Genomic DNA, 14,582 nt, shown 5'->3' with positions numbered 1-14,582 from the left:
GGACTCCCTCCCTCAGTCCCTGATGTGTATGCTTGGTCCCCTCCCCCGTATGTCATGAATGCCATCACCCCCCATTCTGCTGTGAAGGGTTGTCCGTCTGGGAGATGCGGACACAGTTGTGGCCAGATTTGGCAACCTGGGGTTCCCAAACTGCATCAAGGCTGTCCACGGGATCCACACCCTGCACTGTGTCCAGAGCATACCGCAGCCCAGTACATCCACCAAAAGGAATACTTCTCCATAGTACTGCAGGCCCTGCTCAAAGACTGTGGACAATTCAGACATTTACACCAGGTTGTTAGACTGGGCACACAAGGCCTGGGTGTTCCGCAACTCCAGTCTGTGCCAGAGGATGGAGGAGGGCACATCAATCCCTCTGCTGTGAGCTGGCAGTCAGAGACATACAGGTGCCACTGGACACCATGGGAGACATGGCCTGGTGCTCATGAAGCCTTACACTGGCCAGCTGGACCCCAGCCAGACTATCTTTAATGCCCACCTCAACTGGGCCCGGAAGCAGACCAAGTTTGCCTTCAGCTGCCTCAAGCCACGCTGTAGGTGCCTGCTGATCCATCTGTATTTGGGGGAGCACAATGTCCCCCGTGTTGTAGTCACATGATGTGCCCTGTACAACAAAGTGGAGGGGTAGGGAGGTCTTCCTCCTAGGGTGGTGGGGGGTGGGGGTGGCCGTTGGCCACAAGTATGAACAGCTGGGTGCAGCTCCAATCCGCCAGGCCCATACAGATGGGTGTAAATCTGGGAGGCCCTGAAGGACTCCCATGGCTCCCAGTAACCCTCCCCATGGCCCCACAGCCCCACCCCATTCATACCATGATCCCTCCCCTTTGCCTCTCTTTGTCCCTCCCTGACCCCTGCCCAAAAAACATGGACTCATGTGTAGTGAACAAAGAACTAGTTTACTGAACCAAATACAAATGTGTGGAAAAGGTATTAAACTATTTACAGTAAAGTGAAGTGCAAAACCACTGAACTATGTATAGTGCAGAGGGAGGGATTGGGACCGGGATAGGAGGCATCAGACCTTGGATGGGGTGGGTCTTGGAGCAGGAGTTGGTGGGGGAAGACAGGAACCTGAGGGGGAGCAGAACCCTCAGCTGTGCCAGCCTCACAATCCTCTCCTGCCATGGGTTTGGGTCCCTTGTTGGGGCTGGGAGCAGGGGGAGGTGGGGCTTCAGCAGGCTCTGGGTGTGCAGGCAGAGTGGGGATGTGGGGGAGGGCACAGCTCGCGGCCACTGCAGATCTAGGTTGCCCTGAAGGATGGCCGATAGGGAGCAGAGGCAGCAGCTGTGGGCGGATGGGCCATCATGTGCCTCCATATGCCGGTGGCAACATCAAAATGGCACATGAGATGGTTCCAGGCTGGCAACTACCACTCCCTGTTGTCCTGCACCTGCCACTACATTATCTCAGTCACCCTCCAGAGAATGGCATTGTGGTTCCTCTGGACATCCTCCTGCATGCAGCATTGGTTCCTCCCGCTGTAGGCTCACCTGGATGATGGGGTAGGCCTGTCCTGTCCTGGTGGCAAGGTGGAGGTGGCCCAGCCCTCAGATGGTGGAGGTACAGCTGTACAGATGGCAAAGAGATGGTGAGCCATTCATGCAATGCACCCCCTGAAGATCTGCCCTCTACCGTGAGCAACAACCAACACCTCCTGGCCAAGGGATGGGAATGACCTGGGAGCAAAGCCACATTTGGCCTGCACAATGGATTCCTGCTGCACAGGACCCTGCTGCCCCTCAAGGGGGATGTCTGGCCACAGAGGGGCTGCCTTATGCGTGGCGGGTGAGCCAGGAGCAGCTTGGCCCTTCCTGGGGCCCCCACGCACACCTGAGGTTCATAGAGCTGTCCACAGGTGCTGCCTCGCACCTGCAGACTTACCTGCATGCTGCACCCCTCTGTGTATCTAGGGTCAGGACAGTACCCTTGTGGTTAATCCACTTCCAGCTATGGCAGGTGCTGGGAGGCCCGTCCCTGCCCCTAGGGCTCATCTGGCCTCCTGCGAGGCTGGCAGCAGGCTAGCGGCTGTGCTCGCAGTCTACCTGCTAGGTTGAGGTTGTACACACTACCTTGGGCATGGTTCCATGTGCTGAGACTGCAGCACAAGGTCCTGACCAATCCAGCCAGCTCACACTGGCAGCACACCTTGTCTGTGCCCACCTCCCGTGCCCTGGGGTATGTGATGTGCAGGGTACTCGGGAGGTGGCCTGGCTGGCGGAGAGCAGCTCCAATCTGATCACAAGTGCTGCTGCTCATCTCCAAAGCAGTGTCTGCCACCGGCTCTGGCAGGGGTTGGGACTCCAGAGGCCTGCTCCTCCTCCAGAGGTGCTGGCTGGAGTAAGGGGTCTCCAGCGCCATGTCAACAAGGCAGGTTGAAGGTGATGTGTCCCCCCCGCCCCACTTCCCAGATGTCATAGAGCTCCTTGTAATAGGGCAAGCGGCAGCACCCGCACTAGACAGCATCCTGGGCCCAGATGTGTCCCTGCCATAGCCACTTGACTTTAGCCTAGCCATGCTCTATGGCTCAGGGGTGTGAATTGTGGTCCCAGTCTGCCAGGGTGGTGGCCATCCAGCATAGGCAGGGGCATAGCAGCACTTTACCTTGGGGTCTTATCTTCCTCCCACAGGTCCAAGAGGACCTGGCTCTCAGTCTTGGTCCAGGAGGAGAACCTACCTCTTAGAGCTCCTGCTACCCTTATGGCTGCTCTCTCAAGGGCCCAGGAGGATCTAGGGGTGGCTGCTGCTCAGCCATCTGTGTGGCTCTTGGCGCCAATGTGGCTGTGAGGACATGGGGGACTGCAGGGTTTCCTGCACTCCCTGTGGCTTTAAGAGGGGCCAGTGGCAAGAACCAGAGAATGCTGATTGCTGTGGGCAGGGTATCCCTTAGGGCACCTGTACGGTGTCCAGAATGGCGTTTTGTGGACAAAGGCACTATTCCACGTGGGAAGCAAGCTACAGCTGTCAACAAAACTGGCTGCCTTTCTGTCAACAGAATGTGCTTCATAATCTGGACGTTCCCTAGGCTTTGTCGACAAAATGCCAGCTTTGTCAACAAAACCCTCAGATTCCCATCAGCTCTGCTGGTTTCCTGGGCCAGTGCACAATGTCCCCTTAACCACAACAGGAAACAGTTGGGTTAGGGCAGTAGGCAGCAGCTGTCTTTCTAACATAGTTGTGATGGGGGAGAAGTTCCACAATGACAAAGGACAGGGGCAGCCCCTGGACAAAGCAAAGGAATTACACATAAGATTTTGCCATGTTTAAACATAACAATTCCCCATTATTGCATCATATCTGTACACTCTTGGCACAGCTGTCCCAACTATACAAATATTTTCTAAAAGGAAAGGAAATGATCTGGATATTTCTCTTGTCTAACAATTCTTAAAATAAATGCTTCAAAAACTTTATTTAAAGCAACAGATAAGTTACACTGAAACTTCAAATAGGGAAAGTGAAAATGCAGCTCCTGCATTAGAAGACCAAGTTTTATTTCTATTTCAAAGTTTGCTTATTCCTTTGTGACATGATGCTTTGCTTCATTCCATACTATGATTTCCATGTACCAGTCTCCAAATTACCAAAACAACAATTAGACAAGATTGTTAAATTTAGCATGTACAGAAAATTACATTTTAGAGTTTCTAAAATATTTTACCTTGTGAGCTACAGAAAAGGGACCAGGGAGTGCAACTTTTAAGAAACATTTTACACTTTTCAATATTTTCAGATTTTGTACATTTTCTGTTTTTTCAATTGATGTTAAGAAATCCTTCCCTTACCTGTGGCTGAGTTTCCACCAGAACTTAATATGTATGAAGCCACAAGGACAAATGAAAACAATCATAATATTGAATAAAAATTGAGGCAGACTACATTGCCAACTTTTGTTTTAAACCTCAGATGCACAGTGGAAATAATATTCCCAGTTCCAATATCAGACACAGAATTGTACATTCTTTCCAACAGGTCCTGAGAGCTACAGATTGTGCATGTTAGACAGCTGCAAGTGAAATGGAAATTATGTTCTATTAAACCAGCCTGAACAGGACAACCTCATGGCAGACAGTAAAACAAGTATAAAACTCCCAAAAATGGGATGTTTTTATGCATTCTGATGAATGAGGGCAGCATATGTGTTCTTTTTTCCCTATTTTCACTAGTACAGTACAAATGTGCATGGTACAGTAGATATCTGGATAGCAATACCGATATTAAGAAAATAGACACTCTTAAATTCCTAATAAACAAAGGCACCACTGATTTGAGATTGTATCCCATCATTACCTAGTCCATTGTGTGTTGTCAATTTTGACATCTTCTGAATTTTTTTTTCTGAAGAACCTATTTGGAATTCTGCAATTCTGGTTTCCTAGCCACAAACAACACACATTCATAGTAGTATTTCATCATGGATAGTTCATTCACAGTGTATGTTGAAAATATAGATTCTTTCTCCATCTGAAAATAAAAATTGAAGTTTTGAAAATATTTCCTGAAATAGCATATTAAGCAAGTACCTCCAAAATGTGTATTTCTCCTCTGAACAGGCATCACAGCTATATAATTACAGTCAGTATTGATTACTGCTTAATGAATTAAAAACCAAACAGCTAAAACAGAAATACAATTGGCAACATAAACACAAAGTATCTTAAAAGTTAAAACTCTGTGTAATTAAATTAAGGTAAGGCCCTAATGTGCAAAGTTTTGGTTGACCTGTGTACTCCAATAAGTATTACTCCCAATCTACCCATACCTCTAGATGGAATCCATACTGTGATACAACATTTTTTATATCCTCGTAACTCAATTCTATGGACAGTTCATTTGCCAAATTTTCAAAGTGGTAAAGGAGAGGACCTAAAATATATAAAAAAAAAAGGGATTCAGGAACACTAATACCAAGTTTATTGTTAGAATTACACTTTCATCTAAAATTTTATATGAAGTAAACTAAACACCATTTGGGATAACTATGAAATCAACAACAAAAAAAAGACATGACAGCATGAACCATAAAAAATAGACAGATTGTAAATACAGCTAGCTGACCGCAGTGCCTCGAATTAGGTTGTCTACTATTATTAGCCCATTTTCAGGTGCTTAAAAGATTTACCAAACTAAATTATGACCCAGACACCTGACAGAACAAGATCTGGAGAAAAATACATTGTTTTGAAATATTTAAAAGAAATGGCTGAAGACTTTCAATCACTATTGGCACATACTCATTAGAGGTCAGAGAATTTGGTAACTAAAAATGCTGAAGATTCAATGGCTATGAAAGCTGAGCAAGACTTCCCCTGAAACTGCTCTTTCCACTCACTAGGGACATTGATCGTGCTATGCAATAAACCTAAGAGCAAAGAAATGAAAAATTTACCTAAATTTATCCATATTCCTCCTGGTTTGAGTATTTTCCATATTGTATCAATGTAATCAATGACGTTATGCGCTGTATCTATGAAGAAGCAGGTTGCTACGCAATCCCACATATCTGTACAAAGAAAATACATTACTGAATGCACATTAACAATTTTAACATTAATCTTCACTGTAAGTCTTCAGAATTGGCTTGTATTTACCATTTACTATCAGAATAAATATATAGGTATAATACAAGCTTCATTATCTGGCATCGCCAGGGAACTGGAGATGTTGAATAATAAAATGTGCCAGTTATTCAAGCTGGGGCTGGCATCCAGCTTTGCCCTGTCTCCCCAGCCAGGCAGCCAGCCCCCAGCTGGTAAGTCAATCCCACAGCATGTCAATTAACCAAATGTGCTAGGTATCTGGGTGCCAGATAACCAAGCTTTTACTGTATTCAGTCAATCCTAAAATCAGTTTTAGCTAACAGAAGAGGCTAGAAGTGGAGTAGTCCATGATATGTTATTGAAAAGAAAGCAACAATATTGTCTTATTGCAAAACCTGGACGATTAGGTTATGTCTACACGAGAGGGTTTTGTCGACAAAACCCGCGGACTGTCCAGATTTCCAAGGTGTTCTGTCGACAGTAAATCAACAGAACGCAGCACTTTTGTCAACAGTCTTATCCAGCTCCTCACGAGGCATAACGCTTCTGCTCACAGAAAGCCAGTCTGGACATTTCAGGGTGCCCTCTGTTGACAGACAGGGCTTCCAGGACACAGGCAGCCCTGTCTGCTTGTGCTTCCGGTTGGCTCTTTGGTTGAGAAAGTGACCAGGCAGTCCAGCTGCCCTCTGGTGACAGAGCAGGTCACTCCTGGGATCAACTTGGCAGTCTGGCTGAGATCTGTCAACAGAAGTTTTGTTAGAAGGTATCTTCTGACAAAAATGTCTCTCAACAAATCACTGTAATCTAGACATGTATCGGAGGGGTAGCCGTGTTAGTCTGGATCTGTAACAGCAGTGAAGGGTTGTGTGGCACCTTATTAGACTAACAGAAAAGTTTTGAGCATGGGCTTTCGTGAGCACAGACTCACTTCATCAGATTCATCAGATGTAATCTAAACGTAGCCTTAAATTATGCCTATGCTGGAGTCAAAAACCCTGGGCTGGCCTGGATCAGCTGATGAGGGCTCAGGCCACAACTACAGATTTGTTTGTGCTCTTACTACATCAGATTAATGGCTCATTCATTTTGGGGGCGGTAGGGAAAACAAGAGAAAACAAAGAAGCTGAAATGGATTCGAGCAAAGCCCTGCCACCACATGCCTCAGTACATGTATTTGTGTGGCAGGAACAGGGATGTAAACAGGGATACAAAGAAGGAGGGCACAGTCAAGTAAGTTTGATAACCACTGGTGTATATGTACCCTTAAAACCAGATTTCCATTAAGCAAGGCTCAACAGCTGATACTTTTAGTTAATTAATTACATACAATTATTTTTGAACATGGCTACAACAGCTGTGTACACCTAGGTAGGAAAACAAAAATGCACACTGACTTTGGACCTGTTTAGCACTTTTAAAACCCAGAAAGCTGCCCAAAAGCAAATATTTGATTTCATTTGAAGTATCTTTATCCAAACCCACGTATTTCTATACTTATTTTGTGTTTCATCTTTCCTTTAAATTAATGCCTCACATAGGCACAAGGAAAATCCTTTAAACTACAGATTTCCCTTTTCCATCCATCCATATTCTCGAAATTTAGGAAAGGTTAGGCCCTGTTGCCTTCAAGTAAATATTTTTAAAAAAACTTCTAATTTTAGATTTCTGGTTTACACTAGCTTTCATTTCCTGGTTTGATTTTCAAACAACTGAGCAGTAGCAAGCAGCTAATGACTACAAGCTAATATGCCTGTGGGAAAAATATATTATTTTTTCTTAAGAAACAAGCATTTAGCAAAGCAAACGTCTAAAAAGAAAAAACAAACATAAAACAAAACAAAAACAGGCCAAAAATTTGCTGGCTCTGAAGGAGAATAACTGTAGGTTCAACCACGGAAGCCAAGTCCAAGGAAGGAACAGACCCAGCTGACCATTTAGTATTTTGTACAGGCAAGTGACCTCCAGGTTACTAGTAAGAAATCCATCATAACTTCCAGTTTCACCAGTAGAAGGAACAGTGATAGAAAATATTAAATTACAGGAAGTAAATGAATTGGGGAGAAAACTACCTATGAGTTGCAACAAAAGTTATTTTTTCAAACAGATTTCAATCATGACAATAAAGATGCTTGTGGTGATAAGAACAATGATCTTTGATAAATACAATCCCTTAGCACAGTGTTTCTTAAACTTTTTGAGAGCATGGAACAATAAACAATAATATTTTTAATGAGGAACACCTATGAAAATGTTCTTCAAAAAACTTGCTGTCAGACCAGCCTCCAACCCCAAAGAAAAACAAAAACAAAAAGCAACATATACAGCACAACAAAATGAAGTAATTTAATCTGGTATCAGTGCAATGGAGTAACACGGTATTCAGTTTTAATAATAGAAAATATGTATCATCAGTGTGTGATATCAAAAAAGTGTCAAACTCATGCGGCACACCTGCAAGTTGTTCACAGAACATCCGTGTTCCACAGAACATGTTTAAAAAAGACTACCTTAATAAATCTTTGAAACACTGATCTTTGAAAGTTAATGAGTATCTCTGTTTTATTTGTAAGTAACTATTTTAGTAATAATTATAGCTACATTTTCTATTTTTAAATCAAGCAACAATAAATAACTGGACTTCATTTATATAAATGAAAAGCACATACTGTTTATATTTCACACTTCTTTAACATCACTTTCCTAATTCAAGGACAGAAAAGAGGAAATCAATGTTTTCATTAAAAGAAGGAAGTATATACAACCCTACAATGATGAAAGAATTTAGACTCTTAAATATGCTAGAGGACATTAAACTTTTTTTCTTTCAATCAACCTCATTTTGCCTGAGAACAATCTAGATGTAATATACCACTTCAGTGCCATAGTACAGTTTTAATTGTTAAAAGAATCCAGTTCCTCTGTACTGGTTTTATATATTTAGTTTGTCCAGGAATTCTGACTTCTAATTTATCTACTTACTGCACTCTGAGTAAATTTCTTGAAAATCCCCAGCTGTCATAGAAAAGTTTGCACCAGAAGGAAGACTGTGGGGATTAACATCTGGGAAATAAACTGGTCGTATCTGATCAGCAGATCTCTTGTTATTGCTAAACTGATGAATCCAGGGATAAAGTTTATGAGAGTTAATTTCAGAGCATCTGAAAAACATGAAAAAGAGAATGACTGTTTCAACTAACTGCAGATGTATTATTTAGAAAACTAGATTTTTGCAATAAAACTTAAGTCTAAAATAATTTGATTTTCAACAATGTGTATGATTAATTTAACTGAATCTGGATTTCAGTAGTTTTTTTACTTACTAAAAAAAACTGTTACTGTCCTAAAATCTCACCAGAATTTTTTTTTTTTTTTTTACTATTTAGAAATACAAATCAAAAGCAACTTCTTAAAGACAAATAAAAACAGTATTAGTGAATGTCCTTCTTTTTGCTTCTTGTATTTCAACCATGTTTTAGGTATGTTTAGATTAAAAGAAAACAGATATTGCTTGTTTATTTCATAAATAAAGAAAAGTGTTAAGACTTAAGTCCTTTCTTGTTTTTATATTTTCCTATGAATACCTACTTTCATTCTAAATTCTTGCTGAGAGTTGTCTTTCTTGAATCAGAACACAAGTGACTGCAGTACAGCAAAGTGAAAATATTTTCTAAAATGGTACTCTTTAAATAAAAGTACGTATTTATATTTCGATAGATCTGTAAAGTCAGTTTTCAACTGGGCAGTTTTACACTGGTATAATACTTGCACATACAGTTACAGTACTGAAATTAATCTTTACAGTCACATGCCAGTTCTTTTTCTGTACACCACAATCTGTGGCCAAACACATAACAAAGTAACATGAAACCCTTACAGACTAGTGTTCAACTATGTAAAGTGACTAAAACAGAACAGTGGATTCCCACCCATTCATTGTATCAATGACTCCAGATGACACTTGTTCACTTTATAAAAAATGATGCTTTTCTGATATCTGTGAAGACCCACTGTAGAATGAGAAGCTGTTTTCATTCTATTCAACATATCACAAATAACATTCTCCAGAAAAATTCTGCAGTCTGTTATATCCATTAATCCCCACTAAAAGAAGTGGAATTGCACAGGCATAACTGAGGACAGCTGAAATGTGCAGCAATAACTGAGGATATCAATTGTCCTGAAAAAAAAATTGTTTCCCAGAACTCTGGACATTAGGGGAGGAGGGGACATCAGATGCATACAGCAGAATTGATAACTACTGAAAGTGAAAGGCAGTCCCCTAAGGAACAGCAACACCCTAAGAATGTAAGAATGGTCATAGCAAAAGATCCATATAGCCCAGTATCCTATCTTCCAACACTGACTAATGTCAAGTACCCTAGAAGGAATGAACAGAACAGGTGATCCATCCGCTGATGCCCATTTCAATCTTCTGGCAAAGTGAGGCTAAGGGGACACCATACCTGCCCATCCTGGCTAATAGCCTTTGACCTAAAGAGAACTAGGTAAATTTCTTGTTTCTTGCCATGGCACACAGATATATTCCAAGGATGCCCCATTGCTGACATATATGGAGAAGTGTGATGCTGCCAGCTAAACATATTTGCACCCACATTCTGAACTCTCAGAAGATAAGCTGTGATGGCAATCTAACTGTGAATGTACCAGTTTCAAAGCTCATCGCCTCAGTGCAGATGTGGGATCTTGCTCCTCCCTGCAGGCTGATATAAAAACACACGTTGTCCACACGACATTTATCCGTTTGCTCCCCGTTAGTGGTAGAAACTAAAAATATGCATTACTGACTGCCCTAATTTTCAGGACGTTGATGTTTAGTGGTCTCTGAAGACCACCTGCCCTGGGCTGGGTGTGCATTCAGATGCACTCTCCCACTCAATGGGACAGCCTGTATCATGATAACCACCATCAGTAGAGGGCAGGTAAAAGAGACTCCCTGCACAGACATTGCAACGGTGTTTCCAATAACCTTCCACATAACCTCTGCAGTGTCCAGCCTGGGCTCTAACAGAGAAAGTAACATGGGTATGATATTCTGAAGGATGTCAAGCAGCGTATGATGTGGCTCTTTAATCCCCTTCAAGAGGGATCTGCAAAGAATCCGCTATTCTACTGACAAAGTCCTGAAACTCCTTGAAGTCATCCACCAAGGATGCAAGGGATGGCATATCTGCCTGATCCAGAATGGTTGGCTGGTGGAGAATCTTCATCAGGCAGGCTTCCTGTTCCTCAATGTTTCTTCCTGAAGTTCTGGTCTCCTAGGGAGGGAGATGACTATCTTTGCAATCAGTGGTTCTTAAGGCCTAGAGAATTGCTGGTGATAGGTTGCTCAAGAGTCCCATTGTGGCCCTAGCTGGGTCAGAGGCCAGCTGCATTAAGCTCTTCAACATGAGGAAGCTAAGTCTGATCTTTGTGGTAAGAGCCATTTTTCTGTTCTGTGTTCATACAGTGCTATCACAGTGGCATCCTAATCCATAACTAGACTTCCTGGACATTACTGAGATTTTTTTTTTTTTTTTTTTTTAAAGAAAAGGGGAGGGGTGGGGGGGGGGATACAAGAAGCAAGGTATCAAGTGCTTTCCCAGATATATGAAACTTCAGACATCTAAGCCTGCCTAGAGGTAACCTGGTTCCTTTGACTCTTGGGAGATAACAGATGTAACGTCTTCCCAAACAGTTGCTAGCATTCTAATTCAGGATAAGAACAAACTATTGTATCTTGCTCTTCTATCCCCCCAGTTCACTTTCTGTTCTCTTCCCTCTAAATAGTCCACTGGTAGTAGATTGGCTATTTTCTTTCTAAGGATGTGATAATCACTCTTCTCTCTCTGCTTCCCTATGAAATCTCCATGATTCTTACATAGGCATACTTTTGGATGAAATGCAGATTTCACTCACTTAAATAAAAGAACACAAATATGAACCAAACGTTTGATGGCAAGCATTTCTAGAAAGGCATGTGATGTTAATTTCGCTTTAGTAATCCATATTGGTTTACAAGTGGTTTGAATAGATGCTAAAGGCATAACAGCTAGATAAGATTTCAGTGTCCATCAAAAATTAGCTACAGTGCCTGCATATTTTTTGAAATTTAACAAAACTTTTTTTTTTTCAAAATATTATAAACAAGAAATGGACAAAGGAAAGGAAAGTGATCTACAATTTAAATCTGGTTATAATCCATAAGCACCCTTCTTTTACTGAATTAAGCATTAGGGTGTGGGCTTGGGTTTGTTTTTAGGTCAGTAAATAAAAATGAAAGTAGCAAAATATATAATATTTAATGATTTAAAAAAACAGGTTAGCAATTCACTTCATACATGAAGCTTTTATAATCTTGCTGGAATACACTCTGAAATTAGAGCTTCTGCAGCGAGATCCTTCTAGAACATTAGCGAGAAACTGATTAAAAGTAGGACCAGATTCCTGCTCATATAATTTTTGAGATAATGTATTGTTGACGAGGTACAAAACAAGACTAGAGCAGTGTTTCCCAAAGTGTGTACTTGTACTACTGGTGGCGCATAAAAGGATTTCATGAGGTACGCGGCACAAAATAAATTACTAAATAACAGGAGATAAGAATGGTGTAGAAATCTGGAGGAGTAATTCTGAGGAGTAAAGGGACTTCCAAGTAGCATGGGCACTTCAAAGTGCCAGCGGCTACACGCATGCCAGCACTTCGAAGTTTGAAGCTTCAAAGTTGCCATGGGGGAGAATTAACCTAATGAAGTGCTGAATATTCACTGCAGCATTTCATTAGTAATCTCCTGTCACCCTGATCAACATGCCGCCTTCGAAGATGGGGGCAAGTGTAGACAAGCCATACATGTAGTTTGTTATGAGGCTCTCACAAATGATATGAGATCATCCAACCTCGAGCAGTACTTACAATGCAAACAAAGAATACTACAGAAAACCAGCAGAATTCTTCGCAAATAGGCCCAAAGTTATACAACAACCACCCCAGAAAACTGTGTACAGTGTGACGGGAGGTGAAAATGCAAAAGGACTGGAAGTCTCATATAGCGTGGTGTACTTAACAGCAACGGGTCCAGAGCTGCTGAAATGATTGGCAAGAAACTAGTAAAACCACACAGATGTGGCTGGAAACATAATGCAGCAATTACTTCTTACGAGTATGACAGAGTCATTACTGTGCACTGCAAGCTGATGAATCCACTGATATTGTGAATTCAGCTAATCTCTTGTTGTTTGTCAGATACGAGCTGAATGAGGAAGTCCATGATATTTTGTTCTGCCAACCTTTGCCAACCCATACAACTGGGGAAGCTATTTTTAAAGTTTTGATGACTTCATCAAAGACAGTCGCTTGTATTGGAGTCAACATGTTTGGATAAGCACGGATGGCGTCAGAGCCATGACCAGTTCAGAGAAAGGAGCTGTTGACGTATTCAAGTTGTTGCACCAGAAGCAAAATCGACTCACTGTTGTACACACAGGGTAGCACTTGCCACCCAGGATATACATGCAGAATTACAGCAAGTACTTCATGAAGCTGTAAAATTATCAATTTTGTGAAAGGCCAGACACTGAATGCCCAGCTTTTTTCTCAGCTTCGTGAAGAGATGGGCAGTGACTACACACAGCTCCTATTTCACATTGAAGTACATTGACTTTCATGTGGAAAAGTCTGCACTCACCTGTTTGAGCTGTGAGAAGAACTTCCAGTTTTTCTCAACCTGAGAGACTGTATGCATGATGGGATATGGCTATGTAAATCTGCATACATTGCAGCTATCTTTGCTCATTTGAACAGCCTCAATCTTATCCCCGCAAGGCAAGCTCATCTCCATATTCCATGTTCAAGACAAAGTGAGTGCAATTATTGCAAAATTGAAGCTGTGGGGTAAACACCTTACTTACAGTGAACTGGATTTCTTTCCAACCCTCCATGACTTAGTGATCAACTCAGTTAAAGCACTCGATGCTGATGTGTTGCAAATGAAGGAGCATTTGGAAAGCTTGAAGAAAGATCCTCCTAAGTACTTTTTCTGAACTGGATGGCAGCTCTGAGTCGATAACGAACCCTTTCCTCATCCTTATCCACGTTGACAAATAACTTTTCATATTCAGAAGAATGAGAGCTCTTGAAGCGTGCTTCAGAGGGCTTCCTGAAAACAGCATTTGGGCAATAGATGCCCGACATCACTTTGGTTGAGCATCAGTTCTGAGTATCCAGACTTATCGGACAAAGCACTTAAGTATCTTCTGCCCTTTCTCACCTCATACATGCATGAGTTAGGATTCTCAGCACTGGCTGGAATCAAAACAAAACAGCCTTACTGATGTGGAGATGCATCTTCATTGTAAGCTCACCAACATCGTGCTGGAGATCCTTGTCCTACTGTCTGGTCGCAAGCAGTTCCACTCCTCGCACTGAACAACTTGTTTATTTCTAGGTGCATACGTAAAGTTGAATTTAATAATTATCACTTTGCATTTAACCATCAATATTGATAAAGCTCCTAAGCTTCTGTACTTTTTTTGGTACATTAGATGTATTTTTGAAATTGAGGCAGAATTTTGGAATTTTTAGAAAAAAGCTAGATATGGTCAGCAAAAGTTTCAATACCAAGGTACTTTAAAACTGCTCTTTCTGCACTAGATTAAAAAAAAAAAAAAATTCTGGGGGAGCTACCCAGAGACTGTCAATGGTACTGGGAGAGGAGGTATGCAGAGAAGGCTGAAGTCCTGAAAGAGGAACACAATTTTTTTAAGTCTGGAAAACACTGGACTAGGGCACTCTTGATTCTGTATTATTGACTTGTTCACTGAAGATCGGTTATAGAAATTATTCACTCCATTCTATGTATGTTCTTATACTGCACTCGTTGCTACAGAATCTGGCTGCCTTCCAATACTGCATTCAGCAACATGTCTAACATACACCACTAATGGAAAATGAATATGGGACATCAATATGTCATGCTTCTAATTATATATAGTATAATGCCTTTAAGGTTACTTTTCTGATCATAGTCT

At 41.8% G+C, this 14,582-nt stretch overlaps 1 protein-coding gene across 3 annotated transcripts in view; it reads right to left on the bottom strand.

Annotated features, from left to right (window-relative positions):
• Positions 1-947: 947 nt before the first annotated feature.
• The window catches only part of CARNMT1 (carnosine N-methyltransferase 1), a 28,220-nt gene continuing 14,585 nt past the window's right edge, over positions 948-14,582 (bottom strand). Inside the window, exons 5-9 of one of the 3 annotated variants that reach the window (XR_012645636.1) lie at positions 8,538-8,716; positions 5,408-5,521; positions 4,781-4,884; positions 4,309-4,482; positions 948-1,587 (exon numbers count right to left, since the gene is read on the bottom strand). Coding sequence is in view for 2 of the 3 variants with exons in the window: in XM_074994758.1 (XP_074850859.1) it covers positions 4,366-4,482; positions 4,781-4,884; positions 5,408-5,521; positions 8,538-8,716 (514 nt within the window). In the remaining variant the exon portion in view is untranslated. Of the gene's footprint in view, positions 1,588-3,326; positions 4,483-4,780; positions 4,885-5,407; positions 5,522-8,537; positions 8,717-14,582 lie in introns of those variants that run through there. The other 2 variants (XM_074994758.1, XM_074994759.1) reach the window with 2 other exon arrangements.

The sequence above is a fragment of the Carettochelys insculpta genome, chromosome 5, assembly GCF_033958435.1.
Source record: "Carettochelys insculpta isolate YL-2023 chromosome 5, ASM3395843v1, whole genome shotgun sequence".
Taxonomy (NCBI): domain Eukaryota; kingdom Metazoa; phylum Chordata; order Testudines; family Carettochelyidae; genus Carettochelys; species Carettochelys insculpta.
The sequence above is the reverse complement of the archived record's forward strand: the minus strand, read 5'-3'. Positions and strand labels throughout refer to the sequence as shown.